At 51.2% G+C, this 23,228-nt stretch overlaps 10 protein-coding genes across 10 annotated transcripts; 5 read left to right on the top strand and 5 right to left on the bottom strand.

Annotated features, from left to right (window-relative positions):
* Nucleotides 1-1,860: 1,860 nt before the first annotated feature.
* Nucleotides 1,861-3,504, bottom strand: BO86DRAFT_388696 (actin-related protein 2/3 complex subunit 2). Its single transcript, XM_025671920.1, has 5 exons — nucleotides 3,307-3,504; nucleotides 2,559-3,229; nucleotides 2,397-2,497; nucleotides 2,293-2,341; nucleotides 1,861-2,236 (listed from the first exon to the last, which is right to left on the bottom strand). The coding sequence occupies exons 1-5, from the start codon at nucleotides 3,366-3,368 to the stop codon at nucleotides 2,157-2,159; spliced, it is 963 nt and encodes a 320-aa protein (XP_025528424.1). The 5' UTR covers nucleotides 3,369-3,504; the 3' UTR covers nucleotides 1,861-2,156.
* A 116-nt stretch (nucleotides 3,505-3,620) lies between these two features.
* BO86DRAFT_337420 (snoRNA-binding rRNA-processing protein DIP2) lies at nucleotides 3,621-6,839 on the top strand. Its single transcript, XM_025668951.1, has 3 exons — nucleotides 3,621-3,650; nucleotides 3,716-3,970; nucleotides 4,037-6,839. Exons 1-3 carry the CDS (start codon nucleotides 3,634-3,636, stop codon nucleotides 6,654-6,656), a joined length of 2,892 nt encoding a protein of 963 aa, XP_025528423.1. The 5' UTR covers nucleotides 3,621-3,633; the 3' UTR covers nucleotides 6,657-6,839.
* Nucleotides 6,749-7,400, top strand: BO86DRAFT_70341 (uncharacterized protein). The gene has a single exon (XM_025677583.1). It carries the CDS (start codon nucleotides 6,842-6,844, stop codon nucleotides 7,262-7,264), a length of 423 nt encoding a protein of 140 aa, XP_025528422.1. The 5' UTR covers nucleotides 6,749-6,841; the 3' UTR covers nucleotides 7,265-7,400.
* A 368-nt stretch (nucleotides 7,401-7,768) lies between these two features.
* BO86DRAFT_360838 (metalloendopeptidase WSS1) lies at nucleotides 7,769-9,768 on the bottom strand. Its single transcript, XM_025669830.1, has 2 exons — nucleotides 9,132-9,768; nucleotides 7,769-9,066 (listed from the first exon to the last, which is right to left on the bottom strand). The coding sequence occupies exons 1-2, from the start codon at nucleotides 9,413-9,415 to the stop codon at nucleotides 8,094-8,096; spliced, it is 1,257 nt and encodes a 418-aa protein (XP_025528421.1). The 5' UTR covers nucleotides 9,416-9,768; the 3' UTR covers nucleotides 7,769-8,093.
* Nucleotides 9,769-10,423: 655 nt separating this feature from the next.
* On the top strand, nucleotides 10,424-10,918 carry BO86DRAFT_398857 (uncharacterized protein; the record flags this gene model as incomplete). Its single annotated transcript, XM_025673579.1, has 3 exons — nucleotides 10,424-10,453; nucleotides 10,528-10,594; nucleotides 10,686-10,918. The coding sequence occupies 3 exons, from the start codon at nucleotides 10,424-10,426 to the stop codon at nucleotides 10,916-10,918; spliced, it is 330 nt and encodes a 109-aa protein (XP_025528420.1).
* Nucleotides 10,919-11,440: 522 nt separating this feature from the next.
* On the bottom strand, nucleotides 11,441-15,497 carry BO86DRAFT_455764 (CHAT domain-containing protein; the record flags this gene model as incomplete). Its single annotated transcript, XM_025677133.1, has 1 exon — nucleotides 11,441-15,497. Exon 1 carries the CDS (start codon nucleotides 15,449-15,451, stop codon nucleotides 11,441-11,443), a length of 4,011 nt encoding a protein of 1,336 aa, XP_025528419.1. The 5' UTR covers nucleotides 15,452-15,497.
* A 201-nt stretch (nucleotides 15,498-15,698) lies between these two features.
* On the top strand, nucleotides 15,699-17,023 carry BO86DRAFT_455763 (uncharacterized protein). Its single transcript, XM_025677132.1, has 3 exons — nucleotides 15,699-15,975; nucleotides 16,031-16,216; nucleotides 16,281-17,023. The coding sequence occupies exons 1-3, from the start codon at nucleotides 15,839-15,841 to the stop codon at nucleotides 16,903-16,905; spliced, it is 948 nt and encodes a 315-aa protein (XP_025528418.1). The 5' UTR covers nucleotides 15,699-15,838; the 3' UTR covers nucleotides 16,906-17,023.
* A 311-nt stretch (nucleotides 17,024-17,334) lies between these two features.
* On the top strand, nucleotides 17,335-19,233 carry BO86DRAFT_337410 (DUF1776 domain-containing protein). The gene is made up of 4 exons (XM_025668950.1): nucleotides 17,335-17,419; nucleotides 17,488-17,830; nucleotides 17,891-18,054; nucleotides 18,124-19,233. The coding sequence occupies exons 1-4, from the start codon at nucleotides 17,387-17,389 to the stop codon at nucleotides 19,021-19,023; spliced, it is 1,440 nt and encodes a 479-aa protein (XP_025528417.1). The 5' UTR covers nucleotides 17,335-17,386; the 3' UTR covers nucleotides 19,024-19,233.
* BO86DRAFT_70263 (uncharacterized protein) lies at nucleotides 19,000-20,648 on the bottom strand. The gene is made up of 2 exons (XM_025677582.1): nucleotides 19,849-20,648; nucleotides 19,000-19,721 (listed from the first exon to the last, which is right to left on the bottom strand). The coding sequence occupies exons 1-2, from the start codon at nucleotides 20,308-20,310 to the stop codon at nucleotides 19,335-19,337; spliced, it is 849 nt and encodes a 282-aa protein (XP_025528416.1). The 5' UTR covers nucleotides 20,311-20,648; the 3' UTR covers nucleotides 19,000-19,334.
* A 780-nt stretch (nucleotides 20,649-21,428) lies between these two features.
* Nucleotides 21,429-21,987, bottom strand: BO86DRAFT_388689 (uncharacterized protein). Its single transcript, XM_025671919.1, has one exon. The coding sequence runs from the start codon at nucleotides 21,955-21,957 to the stop codon at nucleotides 21,736-21,738; it is 222 nt and encodes a 73-aa protein (XP_025528415.1). The 5' UTR covers nucleotides 21,958-21,987; the 3' UTR covers nucleotides 21,429-21,735.
* Between the last annotated feature and the right edge of the window lie 1,241 nt (nucleotides 21,988-23,228).

The raw sequence follows: 23,228 nt of genomic DNA, 5'->3' as shown, positions 1-23,228 counted from the left end.
CGCCTCGTTTGCACTTTAACATTCGCCTTCCAGCATGACTGGGACCTTATGTGATCAAGACAGCTAAGATCAGGAGTCTCTTGCCGGAGCCGAGAATGGCGCGGTATGCCCGTCGAGTCGTAGCTGAATTATTGGTGTCGCCAGTTTCTATATCCCCGCATCAGCTCCGGTTCGAAACAACAAGGGACGTGGAGGGGCGTCTGTTTGATATAAAGGATGATCGGAGCTATTATATCACTATTTGCATGGTGTGAGATAAATAAAAACGCAAGACAAAAAAGGGGACGAGAGAGGACGCAAGGATGGGACGCCCACGAGGAGTGAGGATGTCCCATAAATCACAGGACAGGGAAATCATTCCATGCAGGTGGGGACTTTTTCTGGCTGCACCATCTAGATCCAGTGGCCTCATCGCATCCTCATTGGGACAATGCATATTGAGCTTATGGAAAGGCTCAGCCCTTGGCATGAAGCGGTCCGGAACAATTGAAGCGATGGAGGCGTTTTGTGGAGGCTAGTCTAAAGGACGACTTCTTTAGTCGCGGTGGGTAACCCAGAGAAAACCAACAACAACGGCGTGTCAGTCACCATGGACACTAAAAGTCAAGGCTAACTGCAGTCAAGCCTAGAATAGGTTGCCTCTTCAATTTAGTAGCGAAACAAGGTGGAATGGGACTTTCAAATTCATTCTAACGGGACCAATCTCGAATTCCCCGTTGCCCTTTTGTTTTTTTCTTTCTTTCTTTTTCTGATCCTTGCAGACTGGCTGCTGGGTTATTCGCTGGCCAGACAAAGCCGCGAAGTACTCCGTACTCCGTACGGGAAATCCATTTAAATGGACGACGCGATCGGGTAGCACGACTGCATGCTGAGCATGGCTCTCATTGTGGGCAATCTGAGTGTGACACCTGAGCCTCACGACCTGCATGAATCACTATCAGCAGTAACCCTATCTTCCTAGGTCCCAGTGCACAGTGCGCACCTAAGAACGCCAATACAGCCGGTACCCGGAAGGTCCGGATTATCATAGAGGGTGGTATTATTGCGGTGATGCCGTAGGGATGCAGCGCCAGATGCAGCGGGCTGAGCTAGCGACACTGCCCCAAGTTTCCTAGAGCCTAGAGGGCATCACAGGTACTGTACTGTGGTTACTCGTAGATCTGCCGCGAGCAGTTGCGAGGCCCTCCCTCCTCGGGTGCGAGCATTGACTTCAAGGTTGGTTCAATAAGAACTTGGAAGCTTGTCCTGTGATCCCGTTTGAGCCTTACATAGCGAGCTCATAAGATGGATGTCTGCGAGGGCAATAAAGGAGACATTCCTGGTAAAGCTGGCTCTCGATGTGACAGGCAAGCGCGACCCAATTCTAGATTCGAGGGATTGACCGTGGCCCGTAGGGCGTTGCGAATGGAGGGACTAGTCTCATAGCCACGCCGTAGTTTAACGATGCACGATAGCGCAGTTATGCTCTTTTTAAGCGTTTGCCGGCAAATGCGGGCTGCTTGGGGCGGGAAGCGGTTGGAAGGTCGAGGTTACAATACTTCTTCCCGCCCTTGACTCGGGTTGTCTCGGCCAATTTATTACTTGCTGGTCGCATATATTCAAGTACATGTTTTCATCACAAAATCAGATGCTATGATCCAGCTTTCAAGGGGAGAAAATAGAGGACCTGGAGGACTTGTCTGAATGGATCATATCGCAGAGATGAGTAAGAATGGCCAAATGAGGCAAATACGGTATAGTATTCGTTCTAGACCTCTCAATGTTGGTCGAGCCCAGTGAGGGGAACATGTCCCTTAGCACTGCAGGTGACAGGTACTCCGTAGTTATTTATTCATTCTGGCATTATTGCTGTCAGCACTTCCCCACCCCCTGCGTGTCACGGTCCATCTCACGCACGCTCAGAAGCAAGGGTACTCTGCACTGTGGCTGATCAATTGCCAATGAGACTACTCCTAGGCCCATGCGCCTGTCAACAGTAGAGCTCAAACAAAGACAAACAAAGGCAAGGAAGGGAAAGAAAATGAGCATGTGATACGAGTAAAGCTATACAACCGAGAAGCAAACAACTTCGACCTATGCATGTGTGCATTCTCTCCAGCACTACCTCTCCGCCGAATCGCAATATTCTATACAGAGAAAACAAGAAGCCCGCTACCCTACCCCTGGACCCTGAAAGTACGGCCACTGGCTGTCTTCCTCTCCCGCTCTTCGTTCTCGGGTCTCGCCCGGTTGAGTACTGCCAGGAATTAGTGACATGAACCCAGTCGACACCCGACCGACATCGAGGCTTACCTTGGAGGAAGTCTGCAGTCCTCTTGCGCATCCGAGTGTGGATGTATGCCTTTATGAGGTGTTAGCGACTGGTGTAATGGACCGGAAACAAGAGCAGGAGATACCTTGGAGGCTTTGATGTGGTAGTGGAAGTAGTCACGGAAGATCTGGATGTGGGAAATGTTTTCATAGCGTCTTTGAGGTGTCAAATGGCGAGGGAAAAGAACTATGCTCAATCAGTGGATGTCGCAAGACAAAGAGAAAGGAATGTAGGGTGCGCAAGTTACCAAATGTGACATAGCTCAGTGTGCCGTCGTTGACGTTCTGTAGACCGGGCACTCCAGCCAACTCGAGAGGTGGATCGTTGCGGAACAGCACTTGAGGAGCGTTCTGCAGCGTCAACACACGACGTCTGGCGTCAACAAACTCCTGCAAAAAGACTTTGCCGAAGATGCGATCCGTTTCCTCCCGGAAGACGGTGCTGAAGATAACTGTGACTCGATCATGGCTGGCCTTGATGTAAATCGCCTCCTCTTCACGGTAATGAATAGCCATAACTTCTCCTCCTTCCTTGACACCCTGAGGAGCCGATTCTGTGGTGTATCTCGAAGCCTCCTCCGAAAGCTTTGCGAATTCGTCGAATGCTCTTTCGAAAGGGGCGGCCATCGCGTTTCGCTTCATCAACGCCAATCGCGTGATGAGGTCATCCTTTGCTTCCTGCTCAGCGGGGAGGTTCTCCAAGTCAATCAAGACGGAGAAGTCGTAGCCAGGCTCCGGGTCGACGATATAGGGGCCATACTCCCTCTCCAGCACTTGTTGGGCACCATATTGAACGAGCTCTCGGAAGCACTTGACTTGGATGGAGATGAGTATTTTAGTCTTGGATTCAGGAGTAGACAGATGAAAGGTGACGCCATCGAAGTCGGAGACGATCTGGTCAATTGAGACTGGGGTGGATCTGTAGCGAGCATCAGGCGACCTGTTAGCTGGGAGCCTGGTATATGTCGGAGGGGGCGGGGGAAATGGGGGATGTACCCAGAGAACCGCTCCGTCAACAGGGAGTGGATAAGCACGTTATGGTAGTCTAGCAGAAGCATGGTGGCAAGCACACTCAAATTAAGCTGGTATAAATCGAAAAGCGCCCGATGTTCTCTCCCTGGATTGCTTTGGGTGATCTGGACTTATCAACAATGGTTCACTGCCACGAGGGGGTAGTTACGTTGATGATGCTCGACGAACGGCAGGCGGTGGGGAGGCTCTGAGTGGTCGCTGTCGTTCTCCGTAGTTGCGGCCGCCATTTGCGCCTATCGATAGCATTCATTCTCCGAGCTCCAAAATTTTTCCAGAGGCACGCACCCAACGATGGTGAAGTCATATTTGTGAGTCTCACGCTCTCCGACTATGCCATATTCATAGAGCATCATCTGACTACTGACCTGGACAGAAAGTTCGAGCATTCGAAGACTTTCGGGCTCATCGCATCCGGTTCGTCCAATGCGATCTGGGCCCGCGATGAGGATAGCCTGGGTACTGCGCGTCGGACTGGCTCCGGGAGAGCCATCGTGGGCGCAAGTGAAGAAGTCCTTTGTTGGGATGTCAAGAAGGGAGAGCTGCTAGGCAGATGGCGAGACTCGGCCTGTAAAGCACAGGTTACAGTGATCACGCATAGCAAGACGGACGAGGATATTTTTGCGGTGGGGTAAGTCTTCATCATGACCCTTGGACGACCCTATTTGATTACTTGTACTTACTTTGTACGCCTCAGTTATGAAGATGGAAGCATCCGCCTCTGGGATTCACGAACCGAATCCGTCATCATCTCTTTCAATGGCCACAAGTCCGCCATTACCCAACTCGCCTTCGATAACGCCGGAGTTCGTCTGGCGAGTGGCTCGAAAGACACGGACATCATCCTGTGGGACTTGATTGCAGAAGTCGGACTTTTCAAGATGCGTGGACATACCGACCAGATCACCTCATTGAACTTCCTCACACCATCCACCGAATTGCTCAACGCTGCCGGCCTCAGCGATCATGCGGGATTTTTGCTGTCGACGGGAAAGGATGCGCTCATCAAAGTCTGGGATTTGGCTTCGCAGCACTGTATTGAGACTCATGTGGCTCAATCGAATGGTGAATGCTGGAGTTTGGGGCTCTCCCCCGACGAGAGTGGTTGCATCACCGCCGGCAATGACGGAGAGCTCAAGGTTTGGTCTATCGATGAGAGCGCTATGATCGAAATCTCCAAGGAGAAAGTTGGATCTGAAGGTCAGAGGATTCTGACGGACAGAGGAACTCTCTACCGCAACGGCAAAGATCGCACGATCGGAATCAGCTTTCACCCCCGGTCGGACTACATCGGCATTCACGGTTCGGAGAAGGCGGTCGAGATTTGGCGGATCCGCTCACAGGTCGAAGTGCAGAAGAGCTTGGCAAGGAAGCGCAAGAGAAGAAAGGAGAAGGATGCGCAGCGTGCTGCAGACAAGGAAGGAGCCGTCGCCGAGACCGACAATAAGACGCCGGACGACGACGCCGCGTCTGCACCAGTTTCTGAAGTCTTCGTACCCCATACGATTGTTCGAACCGGGGGCAAGGTTCGGTCCTTCGACTGGATTAGGACTAAATCTAGCGGCACCCTGCACCTGTTGGCCGCTACCACGAACAATCAGATCGAGGCCTACAGCGTCGTGACCGCCAACAAGAAGAACAAAGACGAGGACGAGTCGGAGTACACTCGGAACTTGGCAGTCGATATTCCCGGTCACCGCACCGATATCAGATCCGTCGCATTGAGCTCTGATGATCGAATGCTGGCTTCTGCGTCCAACGGCAGCCTTAAGATTTGGAACGTCCGCACCCAGAGCTGTCTGCGTACTCTTGAATGTGGATATGCTCTCTGCTCAGCCTTCCTGCCCGGAGACAAGATTGTTGTTGTGGGAAATAAAGACGGTCAGCTTGAGGTTTTTGATATCGCCTCCTCGACTCTTCTCGATACGATAAAGGCCCACGACGGACCGGTATGGTCCCTGCAGGTTCACCCGGATGGCAAGTCCCTAGTCAGTGGCAGTGCCGACAAGTCTGCCAAATTCTGGAGCTTCCAGGTTGTTCAGGAAGAGATCCCTGGAACTAAGAGAACTACGCCGCGACTCAAGCTGGTGCACACAAGGACTCTGAAGGTCTCTGATGACATCCTCAACGTCCGCTTCTCCCCTGATGCCCGGCTGCTTGCTGTGGCTCTGTTGGACAATACCGTCAAGGTGTTCTTCGTCGATTCGCTTAAGTTGTTCCTCAACCTTTACGGCCATAAACTCCCGGTCCTTAGCATGGACATCTCGTGGGACAGCAAGTTGATTGTTACATGCTCAGCTGATAAGACGGCACGCGTCTGGGGTCTGGATTTCGGTGATTGTCACAAGTCATTCTTGGCACACGAAGACAGTGTTATGGCTGTTGCTTTCGTTCCGAACAACAAAGAAGGAAATGGCCACAACTTCTTCAGTGCTAGCAAGGATCGTTTGATCAAGTACTGGGACGGTGACAAATTTGAACATATTCAAAAGCTGGCAGGGCACCACGGCGAGATCTGGGCGTTGGCCATCAGTCACTCCGGAGAGTTCATTGTCACTGCCAGTCATGACAAGAGCATCCGCACCTGGGAGCAGACCGACGAGCAACTGTTCCTGGAAGAAGAGCGGGAGAAAGAGCTCGAAGAGATGTACGACAACTCCCTCACGGCCTCCCTCGAGCAGGAGGAGGACGGAGAAGACGGAGAGAAGGCCGAAGCCGTCGATGCTGGCAAGCAGACGTCTGCCACGCTCATGGCCGGAGAGAAGATCATCGAAGCCCTGGATCTGGGAATGGAGGATCTAGAGGTCGTGCACGAGTGGCGTGCTATCAAGGCGAGGCAGCCCAACGCAGCTCCTCCGAAGCGCAATCCCTTGTACATGGCATTGGGGGACGTTTCTGCCGAACGGCATCTGCTGAACGTTGTCCAGAAGATTCCCGCTGCTGCTCTTCAGGACGCTCTGCTGGTTCTGCCCTTCTCGAAGATCCCGGCGTTGTTCACATTCCTCAACATCTGGGCCGGTCGTGAATGGAATATTCCTCTCACCTGCCGTGTCCTCTTCTTCATCCTCAAGACGCACCATCGCCAGATTGTCGCGAGCAAGATGATGCGGCCGATGCTCGACGGCATCCGCGCCAGTCTGCGTCGGGTGCTGGCTCGTCAGAAAGACGAGATGGGTTTCAACATGTCCGCGCTGCAGTTCGTTGGGCAGCAGATCAAAGAGTCGAGCACGAAGGACTACATTGACGAGGCCGCCTACGAGGAAACGGAGGGCATGGCAGGTACGGGCAAGAAGCGGCAGTTCGTCAGCATTGCTTGAACACATTCTGTTCAGGTTTATTTGTTTTTACTATCTGTCTACGTGCATGTGTTTGGCGTTTCAGACTTGTTGATGGGTCCTCTTTTTTTTTTGGTTATGCATGAAAAGTTCTATATCCGGAAGGTTATGATAGGTTCAACTTAGACTCCCATGTAAATTTGACACAAACAATTGAAACAAGATTCATGGAAAGAAACCCAATGCAAACATATTGTCTTCAATTTCTGTCTATATCTAACTATCGTAGCCCAGGACTCTACAGCCCACCAAAGTTGGAGAAATCGAGGAACCTATTTCATGTAGTTGGTCAGCAATGCTACAGACACAACAATCACGCACGCATCAGGCGTATAACCATCAAGTCAGACCAGCAGGACATGCGCACAACCCCAACAATCAAAGCCAAAGCAAAAAAAAAAAAAAAAAAAAAAAAAAACCCCAAAAAAAAAAAAAAAAAAAAAAAAAAAAAAAAAAAAAAAAAAACAGAACCGAGGAAAATCCTCAAATCATGCTTCACCCACACACAACCATCAAACGATGACCGAGAAGGAACGAAAAACCGTAAAACAACCACTCAGCAGAACCATTATAAGCATCGACGACAGTGAAACAACGTTGGCTTCCTGTCATTCCTCTTCCGGCTCTTCCTAATATACCGGTTCTTGATTGCAAAGCTCTCATCATATAGGTTGTTTTGTGGCTTTTCTGTCTCCTTGGTCGTGTTTTGTGTGGTGGGCAGATTTGCTTGGTTTTGATGCTGGGGTGTACGAGATGTAAAAGGGGAGTGGAGGGGTGGGTATGCCATACCTTGATTAGTTGGATTCGTTTGTGGAGGATGGTGTGTGAGAATGTGCTGTGTGAGAATGGGACCAAAGCATAAATGGTCAGAAGCTGGAGCTGCAGCTTTTGTGGTTGCGTGGGGGGAGAGGAGAAAGGAAGTGGGAAAATTATTGATGAAGAAATTATTCGCTGGGCTGGCTCGGCGGAATGGTTGGGCCGGGAGTGGGGAGGTGGAAATCGCTTAGTCAGATATCAATCAGCTGGCAGGTGGATCTACGGATCTGGGTAACAAGTCAACGAACTTGCATGTGTTGAATTCAAGTTTGGTTTATAGAAATGTTATGTGGTGCTAAATCAGAGTCTTTGACTTGTTACGGGAGCTGGGGGTAGTCTTGCCGTTGCACTTGTCGTCAGGGTGAGAGCTATGCATGCTTTGAGGGAGAGTAACTCTGCTCAGTCAAGAGGTAATTACTTACGAGCAACATCTTCGTAAAATGGATCTCTCTTCGACATTCGTAGGAAATGTACCCCGTATAGAAGTTGAAATTACCTTCCTTGAGCCTTGATGAAGAACATTGCTAGCCATGGTATCTCTCTCCAAAGAAACATTATCACACCAACGCCTATGCTAAGTGAACTCCGAAGCCATCGCCAGAATTAAGACTCCTGCTTTGCTGTTCCGCAGGTGGAGCAGAGCGCCCATTCAATTTCCATGAACGAGCCACAAGCCCGACACGTCCGGCCCAGTCGCCGCTTGTTCGCCTGTTCTGACTTCGTGGACGAGGGTGTTTTGACACGGCCCTTGTTCTTGGAAGTACCTTGCGAAGAGGGCGACTGGGACTGGCCGATTGGCCGCTTCTTACTCTTGCTCTTGTCTGTTGTATTGGCCGCGCTTGTCAAGGCAGGCTCAGATACGGATCGGTTCGTCGAAGGCCGCGGCCGCGCCGAGGCGCAGGCATCACAGCAAAGAAACTCAGCAGGATTCTCGAGCGTGCAGGTTGGACACGACCACGGCTGATTGTACGATCCATCATCTGATATCAGATCCTCTGGGTTCTGCGGATGCGACGGCGCGCCCAGCCTGCTGCTATCTGGGATCGGAGGCGGAGATAATGTAGAACGAGGACCGGCAGGGTTCTCCTGACTTGGAGGGATATACGAAGGTCCATACTTCTCGCGCTCCTCCTGCTCGATGAGATCAATGACAGCCTCCATGATCGCTCTCTCATTCGCATCGTCCTCTTCTGCCTTCGTTCGGAAGCCGTTCCTGGACGCCTCCTCTGCCAGCTCGGCGCTATTGTCGGCGCCCGAGGCACATCCATTCATCACTTCGCGCCGTCGCTGTGCGGCAGCTGCAATGACTTGGCGCATGTCTGTACCACGTGCTACGGATGCGCCGCCGACTCGCTGTCCCGACCCGGCGGAGAGAGACCGTCTTTGCTCGGCGGCGGCTCGGGCCCGTCGACGGGCTTCTTCCACGGGCATTCGACGACCTCCCAAGCGATGACCCTTGGAGAGGAAGCCTTCGCCTGTATAGCCCTTCAAAGTAAGCTCCAGGTGCTCGTCTCGAAGCTGGTTCCATAGAGCATGGAATTGCTGATTATGTGGTCCATGCACAATATGACAGAGTCTGCGATGAAAGTTAGCCATTAGACCCCGAGAAAGGCATGTGAGATTAAAGAGGCATCAACTTACTCATGAAGCATAGTATCTACAATTGAATCCATTGATAGAAACTGACGGTCATCCCCGGCATGACGGAGCCGTAAGCAGATCTTTTGGCCATGGTTGTAATTGAGCCCAAGGAGATTTCGTTCCCGCGGATTCAACTCGGCCAGTATCCCAACCTTCCATTGCCGTCGGCGCATGATGGGCTTGACTATGGAAGCTACCTTCTGAAGCATGAGGAGGGCTTCGTCAGCTCGGGGTCGTTTCTTGTCATGGCGGTATTCAGAGATGAGCGGATCTAGTTCGCGCATGGTGGCAAATGGGCTGGACGGTCAGGTAGATGGAAAAATAGATCCACACCGTAGGGCTAAGCTGAGATGATTGAAAGAAGGCAGTTAACTGAGTAAAAGCGATGTGATGAGAATATTAGGACGGCATGAAGTATTTATGCTAGAAGCCTATCACAGGCGCAAGCTACTACTTCCGCCACCCAAGAAAATCACATCTAAGAACTGATCACCAAAAGAGAGGCCCCAAAGCTGGGGGAAAATAGGGACGCAACGACACCCAGAAGCAGATTGAGGGAAAGAATGGAATTCTCCGGTCAGAAAGCAAATTCAAGAAAGACCGTGGATACTAAAGTTAGGAGGCAGAAAGAAAGGTGGGCAAACAATGCATGGATGGAAGGGATTGCTAATCACTGCACTACCTCAGGCACTCAGGCTCTACAAATGTCACGTGCGTTCGCTACATCAGTATAGATTTAACCCTCTTGATCTGTGGCAAGATTCTTAAACTGCACTACTAGTGATAAAAACATCTACAGATATCAGGGAGAAAACTGTCATGAGTATTATATAGAGCAAAGGACCTCTAATCACAAAGCTTGTGCTCGAATATAGTTCTCTGTACTCTTCAACCCGACGAAGATTTGATATACAACCCTAAAGTAAATCCTCATCAGAGACATTTCTGTAGCCTAACAAATAGACAGCTTTCATGAGCGAAGGCCGGTGCAATCGACCCAGGTCTTCAGTAGTTGTGTTACTTCCCCAGCACTTTGTCCTTCAACCCTGAGTGAATGCATTGCTATGGTTGAACTAGTAAGTAACATTCACATCAAACTCCTACCTACTTGTTTTCTCTCCTCTCATCCTGATCCACCCACTGATTCCATCTCTTCTACCCCCAGTCATCTTTGACCAAGCTACAATTTCTCACTTAACTCAGCCCATTTCATCCAACACACCCCTTCCTACTTAATCACAACTCCACCGCATTTCCAAACCAGAAAATCGCCAGTTGGGCCAGCCACTAAAATGCGTTGGACCGACGAGAACGAACAGCTCGTACAGTCTTCCCAGCCCTACGCTTTTTCTCTTACAGTTCTGAGATATACTAAATACTGACTCCTTCGTCTCAGCTCTGGAAGCTCATCTTCGAAACCCAAACCATCACCCTCGACCTCGACAAGGTCTCTCAGGCATGGCGTAAGTCGATCTCATCGCAGAACCCTCTGGATCTGCAACATAAATGTTCATTAAAGCATGCTTGCAATAGCTAACCAATCCGAATCTCCAGCCGGAGATGACAAGCCTACCCCCAAGGCGATCGAAAGACACTTGGACAAATACCGCAAGAGCGGAAGTGGAGTCAGCTTCCAGAAAGGCCAGCAGAAGCGAGCTGACACCGAAGCCGGGCCGGCGACTCCTCACAAGAAACGCAAGAAGGCGGCCAAGAGCCCCAAGGCTGGCAAGGACAAGGAGGAGGATAAGGAGCCTGCTGCTGCTGCTGCTGCGGGCGAGGAAGAGTGAAGCTCGTGATGAACAAGATGGGAGGACATTTCAGCGAGTTGCGAAAGTGACGAGGCTTACAAAGGATGGTGACGGGATCAGTAATGAGAATAATCTGGACGGCGTTTGGAGAGCGTAGTATTGAGATTTTCAGAGTGAAGGGTTATCTGCTTGACTACTTTGGCTCATTACAATAGTCATTGAACAGGTCTGGAACAAACATGCACCGTATGGTCAGGAAATGCATGCTTTTCAAGTTGAATGATCTCCATCTTATCCTTTCTTGCTATGACTGAGCAGTAACATATCATGTTTATTGCGGTAGTCTTTGTTTCTGTTGATGGAAAATATGTGCCCCTGCCTCGTAGCAGTCCTCTGAGGCAATTCTCATCTTTTCTCCATGAGCCAGGAACTGCCTTCGTAACACTTTGACATGCCGTGTTGCGGGAAGTGAACTTACCGATTTGTCTATATCATTGCATCTGCTTAATCACACTTACAGAAAAGATATGATAGATGTCAATAGTAGAACCTACGCTGTCACTAAACCTCCAGATGGGACAGGCGATGTCCGCCACTGCCCATCAGCATGAATGGTGCCCAATAAAAAGGACTCGACCAGTCTAGCTGATCCAGAATCATCTTCGACATCTGAAGCAGCCACTTTGCATCTGGCACGAACTCATCAGGACGAGGACCCGCATTGTTAGTCGTTTCTGAGGTCCATGATTCCAGCAAGTTATCCACAAATTGGCTTGCCTTTCCACTGTCAAACTGAAGAAGCTCATTTTGTGCATCCCTCAATGCCTCTGCCAATGAAAACTGCTTCTTTTCTTTGAGGTTCCGATAAAAGATTGTCATCATCAGCATGGATGCAAAGTCGCTGACTTCCCACAGTGTGCCCATGAAGGCTTGACATCCAGTGCCAAGCACGACGTGAGAAAAGGCCAAAACCTCACTGCCAATGGTTGCTTTTCCAAGTCCACTCAAACATGCCGCGAATACTATGAGATCTGCCTTACTTTGGATCTCGGACAGATCAAGAACCCGAAAGTCCTCTCCGATCGAGATCGACGACATAAGAGGATTCTTGAGGTCCACATTGCCGTGAGTTCCGATGTGTAGGACGGACGATACACCCCTGATATACTCGCGAAAGCTCTTTCGTGAGAGACGCGACGCTTCGATTGGCCAGGTGGAGAATATTCGGGCGATGTTGACTGCCTCGATACCTGCCATGTGCAGATCATCCTCATTTCCGGCTCTTGTCTCTGCGGCCGAAGGTTCGACAGGCGACTTCGCAAACACCGTTACTGTGGGTTCCGGTAGTCGCGAAGCCGACTGCCGCTGAGAGACATAGTACAAGACTGTCAGACTGGGGATTTGTGATACCGATGCATGTACAATCAATGGTTTGCCGTCGAAGAGAAGGGCAGAGAAAGGAAATGCTGTGAAAGGCTCGGACACGGAAAAGACGACATGCGACTTCAGTCTGACCGTGCCTGCAAACGGCGTCAACAATACTGAGGATATCTCTGCGGACAACTGGTTGAGAACCCGTTTGCGGGTGTCTTCCTCCTCTCCTCGATACCCGGTCATTTCTTTGAGGACCTGCATGAACCGCATGGCAGGCATCTGCATGTCGACAGAGCGCGCAGCTCCGTAGTGAACTTTCTGAATTCCGTTCTTGGTAATCGCAAATGCCACAAACCCTTGAACCCCAAAGGTGGCCTCTATCACTACTGTATCCTCGTCAATATTCTGATAAAGTAACTGGGGCTCAACTGTAGAGCTTGCTGCAGCAATGAACCCAGTAGTTGCTGAAGATTTCCCACTGCCTTCCAATTCATCAATCTCTCTCTGAAGCTGGGAGAGTTCCTTCTCCTGCTCGGGGCTGAGGTGGTCTAGAGCGAGTAGCACTCTGAGGGCTCGTTGCTTATATATGGCTTCCGAAAGTAAAGCCATTCTTTTGTGAGATTTTCCTTCGTCACCTGATCCAACTTGTAATGAGTCAAGCACAGCACGAGCTCTGCTTTCTTCTAGGAAAAGTAATGCATGTTCTAGCCAGGAGATATTCCCAGAATGTCCATGCTTATACTGAGTCAACACGGCCAGCGGAACACCGGCCTCCTGGCAGCGAAGACAGGCGCGGGCTAGATCCAAAAATACTTCGTAAATCCACCTAGACATTGCATTTCCAATCCTGGCATCAACATCAGTAGTATAGGTACGGCGGAGCTCAATAAGCTGACGTGCCTCAAGTAACTGACGAAAGGCTTCTTGGGGGTAATGATTACTGAGTAAAATTGTGCCATAGTTCCCGAGTCGGTAAGAGTAATTGTAGATGTTCTCGAAGGTCCAGTTAAAGAAATCTGGAACTATCTTTGTGATCAGATTGACTACCCTGAATGCTCTGTCCAAGTCGTTTCCATGGATTGTAAACATCAGAGCATTCTCGGCAATAGCGGGGAAGGTGGTTTTAAGCGCCCTTCCCTGGAGATATTCTTCCAGGCTCCCTCCAAAGAGCATGTTATCACTGATGGTGTTCAGTATAGAACGGGCTTTGGCTCGGTCCCCAATGTGCGCACAAGCCAAGATGCGGTACAGATCTCGTGTGTAAACCAGCTCCATCTGTTCAGCATCATTCACAAAGCGGCGAAGAGTCGTTCTAGCTCTATCAATGTTTCCTTCCATGAGGTCTTCACGACTCTTGATATCAGCCGAAGCATACCTGAGTCTGATTGCATGATGAGCCATTGTTTCCTTCCACAACCCTTTTAGCCTAGTCTGGGAGTAGCCGAATTCGGGGAGTGATAAGCCAGAGCCATTTTTCTGCTCGATAGTTTCGATAAAATGTTGAAAGCTTTCATCCTGCTCAATAAAGCCCAGAAGCTTCTTCTGCCAATCTTCGAGGGCTTCAAAGTCCTCTAAGCGAAGGAATATGTGGCTTATATTGGTCTCAAACGTCCAAATCATATTGAACTTACTCGCAAGTACGGTCTTCCGGTCGGCCATTCCCAACGGCGTATCTGGTGCATCATCCAAGATTCTGTCGTACGTGTCGCTGACAGAACCTACCATAGCTCGCGCCTTGGGAGCCATTATCTTTACCGCTGTGTCGTTGAACATATCGTGATGCGCCGCTGCCCGAGACATCAGAGTCTGGAATTTTGGAATCACATCATTGATAGCATCGAACACCTCGTATGCACACTCCCAGGCAGAAAGAGCAGTATCTAATCTGCCAAATCGATTCCACTCATGGTAAGCGAAGCGCATCATGAGAAGCCCGAGTCCATGTGCCATCAGTTCGTTTCTCGCCTCGACTCCCCACTGCCCAATGTCTTGCGCCATGGCTCTAGTCTTGCTTACCTCTCCTCTCGTTATACCGAGAAGAAGTCGGTGAGCATCAACTAATCGAGTATTGGCCTCATCTCTGGCAAAGAGAGCATGCGCTTGGCGCAACTTTTCCTCGGCCTTATCAAGTAAGCCAACGCTTTGTTTATCTGCGCCGCGGAGATGACGTTGTTCGTTGTGCAAGCAGCAAGCCTGCCGAAGCAGTGCTGCGGCCTGACCTCTCTTGCATCGCCCGTTCTGGAAGAGGCTCAGTGCTGATGCGTAACAATCCCTCGCCTGTGATGTGTAGTCGAATTTGAGATTGAAATCAATGGGATCCCATAGGGTATCGCCCCCGACTGCTGATGAAGATTCTACGAGTACCATACTGAGAGAGATTGGGCTTGCAAATGGAGGACTTAGGATATTGTCCCCTTCCATGAGCTTGCAGTTAGCCATTCCCACCTGGTCTCCTCGGCCTTCGTACACTTTATATAGGTCCGTCAAAGCAGCTGCCTGGTTTGGATGTTGACAGGCTATGTGTAAGTCAACTATTGTCCGTGACAGATAATCTGCAATGGTTGTTACTCCTTCAGATTCTGCTAGACTCCGGTAGTTGATCAAAAACTTGGCGCTCTCCGGAATGACTGTTTCCCAGTCCAAGGTATCAGAGCGCTTCGACGAAACACCCGGGAATAAGGGATGATATGTAGACACCAAGTTCCTTGTTTGCATCGGCAACCATTGCACCGCGCCTAGTATCTGACAGAGAAACTGATCACGAGGATTCCCCAAAGGGAAGTGTTGCTGGAAATTCTCTGCAAACTTGGCCATCATAGCATTTGGCCCGATAATGTCGCTGAGGGTGTTCAGATTGATAGGTCTTCCTCTCTCGTGGAAGAAGCGGAGCGAGGGTGGATAGCGCCGATAGTGATCGCATAGTAGAGTGTAGTTGGTATAACGCAGACCCCATTCTGGAGATAGCTGGCCGAGAAGATTGTACAAGATATTCAAGCTTTCCTGGGCGTCTCGTAGCCTGCCTGTCAGAATCGAGTAAATGGACAAGCATCGCAGGTACTCTGCGTAATGCTCTGGCTCGGGAGTGGGGTCACTTGGCTTGGCTTGCTGCAATGCCTCCCAAGCAGCATCGAAATCTCCGCGATATTCCTCGGCAAACAGTGATCGACCGCAAAGACCGAGGAAGTGATCAAAATCCATGACTGCCGCGTTTGCTAGTGGGGTTTGCGTGCAGGCTTTCAGCAACAGAAGCATGTCAAGAGAAGAAGTGAGAGTCCATATGGGAAGGGTGAGTCAAATGATGATGAATGGCCTTGTTTGCTTACTACTGCTTGGAACTGCTTAGGCTGCCTTCGCCAGGAATTACTCGATCTGGCAGGAATGGGGATGGAGTTCAGCCGCACTGATCGAGCCCCGCGCGGGCCGCCCGGTCAAGACATGTCAAGAATATCTCAAGATCTCCACTGGACCGGACCCATAAAGCACCTTGTTGTCGATTGACTTCGATCGTCAGTATATGGAAACCTTAGGCAACTCTGTACTGTGCTGAACGATCCTTCAAAGCCAAGCTTCTCCTGGCTTCAAATCATGGCAGCGAGTGACGACTCTTCATTCTACCTCTATGGGGTGGGCGAGAAGCCAGAGGCCTTGACTCTTGGCTCTTTGGTGCTGGAAAAGTATTGGCAGCCACTGGCAGCGCGTCACTATACTCATGATCTGCTCAGGTAAGGTAGTAAATCAATCCAAGCACCGTACAGGACTGACTGGCTGATTGCGCAGTGAGGAGGCGTTGCAAGAACACACTTATGCAAGTGACTTCGCCAATGTTGTCTTTCGTGGTTCCTCGCGCACTTCTCCCGGTGTTGGTCTCAGCGGTGGCGATATAATCGATCTCCGTCTAGCGTATAACAAGGAGCTTGAGCGTATAGTTACCGCAAGGAAGGGAAGACGAGTTATTCTGAAAGAGTGTGTCAATCTGCAACCTATACAGATGAACCATGAACTGCTCAGACTCACATATGAGCCATAGTCCGGAATCCTTCCTCATCACTTCGGTCCTCAGTAATCCCCAAGCCCAACAGAAACTCAAACTCTGGCTCTCCGCAGCCCGCAGCTCCTATCTCCTCAACTTCAAATTCGCACGCCGTCCGAAGATCTGGCTTCTTACCGGACTATACCTTCTAGAAGGTACCCGCACGATTGTGTCGCGGAGTCAGTCGAATCAAGTCTCGGTGGGCATTTCGTCTGCGGTCATTGGTGCACTATCGAGTGTGCCTGTGGGCGGATCGGTGAAGCTTGGCCAGGGCGCATCGTGGGAGATTGCGATGGAGGTTGAAGACGAACACGTCTGGGCAGCGCAATTTCGGTTGCTGGATGCAAAGTTCATCAAGTTGGGTAGCAATGGTGTGGAAGGGATTACGCTACCAATGTCGATGGGGCTATATCGAGACATCATGTCGGTGAACACGGTTCGTGGTGGAGGAAGAGATGGAGTTGAGTTGCAACTACTGGGTGAAGATGACGACCATGATGAAGATGAGCAGGCGAATAACACGGACGACGATCAGGACAGCCAGGAGATGACGGAGTATGAGAAGCGGCTGGAGGATACCATTCGGTTGTTTGAGAAGGCGCCAAAGCACTTTCTGGGGTAGCTATACTATATAAGTCCACGGTTTTTTGTAGCTCTTGACATTTGGAAACACAGCAGCATCATTGTGTACTTCGAGTACATGGGTTTCGGTTGATATAGATTTGTCTGAAGTGGCGTGCACAGTCGCTATGTTTGTGGTTGGAGTACGGTACCAAATATATACATCTACTTCTAACCAAGATTCGAAAATGTTATACTAGTAGCACGACTGTGTCATCCAGACTGAAAAGCAAGTAGCTTAGAATGACATCAAAGCATCAAAGTATTTGATATATTCAACTGTGACACATCAACACATCAATAGTTGCTGAATAGATACCCAGGAATGATCGATGATAGTCCATCCATAGGGCGAAGACGCTCATGTGACCGGCCCGCCGATAAGTTGGGGGATTCAGTTTATCCCTCGATCTTTTTATCCACCACCCACCCCATCTCCATCCAACGGCTGCCCCGTTTGAGTGCAGCAAACTATCATCACCATGACCAGTGACGACCAGTTTTTTTTCGACTATGTGGGCTCTTTCCCCCTAACCTGCAGATTCATCGCGCACTGACACGAATTTTTTTCTGCTTGTCGCAGCTGGCATCGATACCGCATGACGTAAGGCGATATTCTCATCAGGTCGCCGATTCTATCGATCGTCAAGTCGACCACGCCGCGGACGCGATTCGTGATACCCTCTCCAATCAGACATGGCTCCCTTCTACGGTCCGCCCTTCACCCAAGTACCGACCAAACCCGGTCATATCACAGTCTTTGGTTGATCGCGTGCATGGTTGGGTGTTGCAAAACCGAGCATGGAGCGCGGCGATCCTCGCTTTCGTTGGAACCACCTGCGTCCTCTATTATGGTAACAAAAAGTTTAATGGGAAGCGGCGGCGAGCAAGGAGGGCTGGGAATGGCGCCCGCAAGGAAATCGTGGGTATGCATGGGACCAGAACCCAAATGACAAGCTGCGCAAAGAGCTAACTTGTCGCAACAGTTATCGCGGGATCGGCGCACGAACCGATGACTCGAGCGATCGCATCTGATCTTGAGCGTCGGGGATACATCGTCTATGTTACAGTTTCCTCCAGCGATGAAGAACAGATCATCCGAAGCGAGAGTCGCGAAGACATCCGGTCGCTCTGGCTTGACCTCTCCACCGTAAGAGCGAAACACTACCTCCACTCTCGTCTCAAAGACCCTTGGCTAACGCAACCATCACGGCCATAGACATCCACCAACCCATCTGGAATCCACCCCTCCCTCAGCGAAATCCACACCCTCATCACCAAACCACAATCGCCCGTCGCCGGTCTCCAGCCTCACACCTGCCAGCTGAGCGGGCTCATCATAGTCCCTTCACCCAACTATACCAGCGGCCCCGTCGCGACAATCCCGCCGTCGACCTGGATCGACACAATCAACACGCGCCTTCTCTCTCCTATCCTCACCACACAACTCTTCCTCCCCCTCCTCCAAGTCCGCAACAATCACAGCACCATCATCGTCGCCTACCCCACAATCTCCTCATCCCTCTCCGCGCCCTTCAGCGGGCCGGAAGTCGCGACCACCCGCGCACTATCCGGCTTCGCCACCTCCCTCCGCCGCGAGCTGACATCCAATCCGAACCTCCACGTTGTCGAGCTGAAGCTCGGCAACATCGACCTCGGACCATCGTACCGGACCCCGCAGGGCCACATCGCCGGCACGGAGGTGCTAGGCTGGAGCGTCCAGCAGCGTTCGCTGTATGCGTCGCAGTACCTGAATAGCATTGAGGCGCGGCCCGCCGCGTCGGCAGGCCCGAGTCTTATCCGAGGATCTTCTGCACGCACCCTACATTACGCAGTGCATGATGCGTTGGAGGCGCCGGCCAAGAATGTGTTCGGCCGGCGCGGCAGCAAGAAGGCCGTCGTGTATGTCGGACGGGGCGCAAGGACGTACAACATCATCGGGGAGTGGGTACCCCCAGGATTGGTGGGTTGGATGTTAGGACTGCGGTCGACGCCGCCGCCGCAGCAGCAGCTCTACCACCTTCCACCGCAGCAGACGACTTCTTCATCGTCGCCAAGGGCGAGTTCTTCGACCAGTGCGGGGAGTAGCAGTGAGACGAGCAGCTGGGAACGGCTGTGATCAAGCTCCCGACATTCGTGGATCACACCGGTCTATAAATTGGAGTATAGCCTTCCCGCAGATCACCTTGGCTATCGCTGCGAAACTATTTCTTGGATCTAATACCACTCTCATCTCATCGTATCATATCATATCCCGCAAGTATGCATTATAACGAAGCTATGAATATAACCCGAAACTGCCAGCTGGGACCCAGAATCCATAGTTCTCTGATCATAGAAAACCAATCACACCCCCCCTTTTTTAAACATTACATTATGATCCCCCTACATCTACCCCCTTACCATAGCTATCCCACCCGTGATCTGTCCTCAAACCTGCAAAGTAGAAACCTCGACCACCTCGGACTGCTCCTCCTCCACCGACTTTCCCGAGTCGCGCACCGACCGCTTCACCTTCCCATGCGTTAACCGGCGCCGCAACCAGATGGCGCCCCACGAGAGGAAAAAGAACACGAGGATCGCCGCGAGGATGGCGAAGCAGTAGCCGGTGACCTTGGCGCTGTGCTGGCCGTGGGCGCCGGGGTCCAGGAAGCTGTAGGTGTAGAAGCCCTCGGTGTGGTAGGTGAGGTAGGCCAAGGCGACGTAGAGCAGGAGGAGGAAGATGAGGACGGCCAAGCTGAGGAACGCGTGGGGGTTAGTGGTGGCGAGGAGGATCTCCAGCAGGGCGTAGAGGGAGTTGAGGCCGTGTTGGGAGATCTAAATCCCATTGGATCAGGTCAGTGTTGGCGAGAATAACCTTTCGTGTTCTTTTTTTTTTTTTCTGGTTGCAAACAAAGAACAACGGAAAGTTTCTACTGTAACCTTGAAGGAGGGTCAAACTTACGTTCTGCCAAGCTGGCTCGACGGTGGTATACCACGGCGGGGAGTAGAGGATGCCCCAGAAGACGACGGTGACGAGGAAGGGGTAGGTGGTGATGGTGGTGTAGAAGAGCGCGTGGAGGGCGCGCAGAGCCCGCGGCCAGCGGTCGAAGAGCACCGAGCGACCCGTCAGGCCATAGCAGGTGGTGTGGATGGCGGCCGTGAGCATGTAGAACCCGATGCCCCAGTAGGTCAGCCAGGTGAAGTAGCTGAAGCTCTCGCCGATCGCGTAGCGCTCCCCGTGCGTGCCGTACCAGCCCCAGATGGTGAAGATCGTGGTGAAGATGTACAGGGCGATCAGCCCGCGCAGGCAGGCCAGCGCCAGCGGGGGCAGCAGCCACGAGGTCTCGTAGACGTGCTTGTGGTCGAGCGTGGGGTCGACGCCCAGGAGGTCATAGAGGGACCGGCTCCGGAGTCGGGGCATCATGGATGATCTCCTTACAACTTGGCCTGTCTGTTTTTATTAGGGCTTTGTTGAAGCTGAGATCGGTAGGTAGATCCTTTCCCCCCACAGTGGTGCGTTGTGAAGGAAGCAATGTATAGGCAGGCAGGTAGGTAGGTGTTTGCGCCGGGCAGGAAAAGAACGATACTTCAGCAAGACTCGACTCACTATCTGCCTATAGCCCGAATAACAGAGATTTTATTAGGAGCTCCCATTGCGTGGAGAGTCGGCGTCCTATCCTTTCCTTAGTTTAGTTGTTCGACTGTCCTTATTAACCTCGTGCTGCTAAAGCCTAAGCTTCTGCGGAGGGCGGCCGAGTCCAGCGCTGATTGGCCGGGAGGGAGAGTCTTTGTCTCCGCTGGAGATGAAGAACCGCGTTTGCTCCTCCCACTAAACTAAGCCCAGCTGGTCGGTGTTACATAGCTTTTGACTTATCTTTTTTCTTCTTCTCTCTCTCTTCATCTGTTTTCTCTCTCTGCCTCGATTGATCACGGTCCGCCGGTGACTGGCCGGGTGCGGACTGGTAGGTAAGGAGGTAGTACCGTAGTAGACTTTCGATGGTGGTGGGTTCTTAGGGCAGAGACTCAAAGGCAGACAGACAATTGATTTTGCTTAGTGGTGCCTCCGGGCGGCCCATCTTCCAGCATTCCAACGGCTGTCGTTCAGATGAACAGACGAACAGTGGGGTTTGAGGGGGTCTTGTTGTGTCTCATGTTTACAGCTCTTACCTCATTTCCCTTGTAGGTGTGGTGCATGGTGCATAGGTAGACATGAGTTACCGGGTTAGTTAGTTGAGTGATATCGGTCTTGATGGCAACAGTGCTGTAGTCTCAAGTCATAGTGAGCGCTGTGCAATTTTAACTCTCATCCATCCCATCATCATCAAGTGTGACGGGACTCACGGGACCCGTGACTGACCGCATCCTGGGCTGCCTCAATATGGATTTTCCCCGGCGCCTCGAATTCCGGCCGAAGGACAACCAATCACGGTTTAATTGTGCCTGGTTTCGGACCCCCCCCCACCCCAACCACAAAAAAAAAGCAATCTAGACCGGAGGCACTGCAAAAATCAGTACGTTAATCAGGCAATAAGATCTTGAGGCCTTGGAGTCAGTTGGAAGGGTTTATTGACTAATCTCGTACGGTTCAGCGAACCATGACCTCCATAAGGAAGATTGTTGTGCTTGACGGTGTGAGCTTGAATTGTGAGCTGTAAGTCCGGTTGGGTGAACTTCTGAAACAAAGGGGGAGGGGGGAAAAGACAGGAAGAACAGACTTCAGGCTGCCCGTCCAGTACTTAAGTCTAAAAGATTCTAAAGATACATACGCTAGGCAGTGTACCTGCCAGCAATGGCTGACTTTATGAATCTCCTGCTTGAAAGGGGCCACTGCGAAGGGTTTAGTTGCAAATTATTCAACGAGGGTGCCTAGCTGGTCGGAAGAGAAATCCCACTGGGCGTCCCTTACTGGACAGACATCCGGCTTGCAGCGCCCAGTGATTAGTAGTAATAGTGATGGTGGTAAGTCAGTGGTAGTGATAGTCAAGGAACCATGCAGCAGAAATACAGTCCCAAAGAAACATGAAGCGGCAGCAACAGCCACTCCATGGCAGCTCTTCTCCGCATCTCGCATCTCTCCGAACCCAAATAAACTCAAGCTGCCATTGCGACCGGGAGAATACGAAGAAACGGCAGGAAGAGAGGGGGAGAAACAATCGAAAGGACATCGACTTATAAATAGTAAAATGGAGTAACTCAAAGTCTGGTTCGGACTCCACTGTGCAGTCGCCTCCCCAAGGGTGAATCCGACTATCACCCAGTAGTGACAAGACAGCGCGACACTGGCCGATGTTTTGTGATGGGCGAAAGTTCGAGCCATCGCTTCTAGAAGCTGGGGATTTCCCCGAGCGCCCTCAATAGACCGAACAATAATGCCACAGCCATCGATGCGGCCCCTGACTGATTCGGGTGGAGGATATGAAGAGCTAGAGGGAAACCTGGAAGCAAGCTGCACATCATTCAATTAGTCTGAATGGCGACGGTCGCGTTAGGACGTGGATACACAAGGAGATATCGAGACAACGCGTCTCTTATTTGATTGAACAGGTTGTGAGGTTTGTCTGCCGTGTGCCCCTCCGAGGCAGAGAAAGACAATTGTTTTATAAGGCACAAATATCGCCTATCTGGGAAGTTCCTCTTTGGTTCTTTGGATCCATGCAAATGCCAAGCAGTGAGCAGCCCAGTCCATAACGTAAGGGTGAGGACTGAGGAGGAGGAGAGAGAGGGAGAGGGGGGAGGGGGAGAAGCTGTCATCATCATCTTTTATTCTTTAGTTAGTGCTCAGTATGCAATACTCCGTACAGAGTGCTTTACAGCGAGTGAGAGTCTGTATGTACAGTAATTGATTTCCCCCTGAAACGGGGCCGGCCCCTGCAGACTGCAGACTGCAGCACTGCAGGCTGTAATGACGTTACGGGCAGTGGCAGCAGCAAGCAGTAAATGCAACAGCAAATGCAACAGCAAATGCAATAGCAGCAGGAAGCGTGGAGACTGCCCAGAACACCGGTTCTGGTTTGGCGATCGTCAGGGCGTAACAAGTAACTGGCACTCCCCCGACTAGCTAGTTAGTTTCTTGGGTCTCTTTCTCTTTCTCTCCCTCTCCCTCTCTCCTCTCTTCTCTCTCTTTGTCCTATTCTCTCCTCGATCTTCCTTTTTCTTTTCTTTCTTCTTTCTACTTGCTGACATCCTGTGTTGTGTTTGTTCCTCGATCTTGTCCCCCTCTCTCACCCACGATGCTTCAGTAGCATCTCTTCGTCTTGCCAGTACACATCACGACGGTAGTCTACAGGTCTCCAACACCCAACAGTCATCTCACCACTGTCACCGCCACCGCCGCCGCCGCCA

Source organism: Aspergillus japonicus (assembly GCF_003184785.1).
Source record: "Aspergillus japonicus CBS 114.51 unplaced genomic scaffold BO86scaffold_19, whole genome shotgun sequence".
Classification (NCBI taxonomy): Eukaryota; Fungi; Ascomycota; class Eurotiomycetes; order Eurotiales; family Aspergillaceae; genus Aspergillus; species Aspergillus japonicus.
Note: the sequence above shows the minus strand (reverse complement) of the source record. Positions and strands in the feature narration are given on the sequence as shown.

Bases quoted from the DNA above. Each gene is read 5' to 3' on its own strand.
- BO86DRAFT_388696 (XM_025671920.1), bottom strand. From the start codon at position 3,368: ATGCTTCTGCTAGACTACCATAACGTGCTTATCCACTCCCTGTTGACG. The intron at 2,342-2,396 runs GTATCTCCTGCT...CACCTCATAAAG, and splicing joins ACCACATCAAAGCCTCCAAG to GCATACATCCACACTCGGAT. The intron at 2,237-2,292 runs GTAAGCCTCGAT...AATTCCTGGCAG, and splicing joins GACTGCAGACTTCCTCCAAG to TACTCAACCGGGCGAGACCC.
- BO86DRAFT_337420 (XM_025668951.1), top strand. The intron at 3,971-4,036 runs GTAAGTCTTCAT...TGTACGCCTCAG, and splicing joins GAGGATATTTTTGCGGTGGG to TTATGAAGATGGAAGCATCC.
- BO86DRAFT_70341 (XM_025677583.1), top strand. From the start codon at position 6,842: ATGGAAAGAAACCCAATGCAAACATATTGTCTTCAATTTCTGTCTATA.
- BO86DRAFT_360838 (XM_025669830.1), bottom strand. From the start codon at position 9,415: ATGCGCGAACTAGATCCGCTCATCTCTGAATACCGCCATGACAAGAAA. The intron at 9,067-9,131 runs GTAAGTTGATGC...CTTTCATCGCAG, and splicing joins GTAGATACTATGCTTCATGA to ACTCTGTCATATTGTGCATG.
- BO86DRAFT_455763 (XM_025677132.1), top strand. From the start codon at position 15,839: ATGGCAGCGAGTGACGACTCTTCATTCTACCTCTATGGGGTGGGCGAG. The intron at 15,976-16,030 runs GTAAGGTAGTAA...CTGATTGCGCAG, and splicing joins TATACTCATGATCTGCTCAG to TGAGGAGGCGTTGCAAGAAC. The intron at 16,217-16,280 runs GTGTGTCAATCT...TATGAGCCATAG, and splicing joins AGACGAGTTATTCTGAAAGA to TCCGGAATCCTTCCTCATCA.
- BO86DRAFT_337410 (XM_025668950.1), top strand. From the start codon at position 17,387: ATGACCAGTGACGACCAGTTTTTTTTCGACTAT. The intron at 17,831-17,890 runs GTATGCATGGGA...TTGTCGCAACAG, and splicing joins CGCCCGCAAGGAAATCGTGG to TTATCGCGGGATCGGCGCAC. The intron at 18,055-18,123 runs GTAAGAGCGAAA...TCACGGCCATAG, and splicing joins TCTGGCTTGACCTCTCCACC to ACATCCACCAACCCATCTGG.
- BO86DRAFT_70263 (XM_025677582.1), bottom strand. From the start codon at position 20,310: ATGATGCCCCGACTCCGGAGCCGGTCCCTCTATGACCTCCTGGGCGTC. The intron at 19,722-19,848 runs GTAAGTTTGACC...AATGGGATTTAG, and splicing joins TCGAGCCAGCTTGGCAGAAC to ATCTCCCAACACGGCCTCAA.
- BO86DRAFT_388689 (XM_025671919.1), bottom strand. From the start codon at position 21,957: ATGCGAGATGCGGAGAAGAGCTGCCATGGAGTGGCTGTTGCTGCCGCT.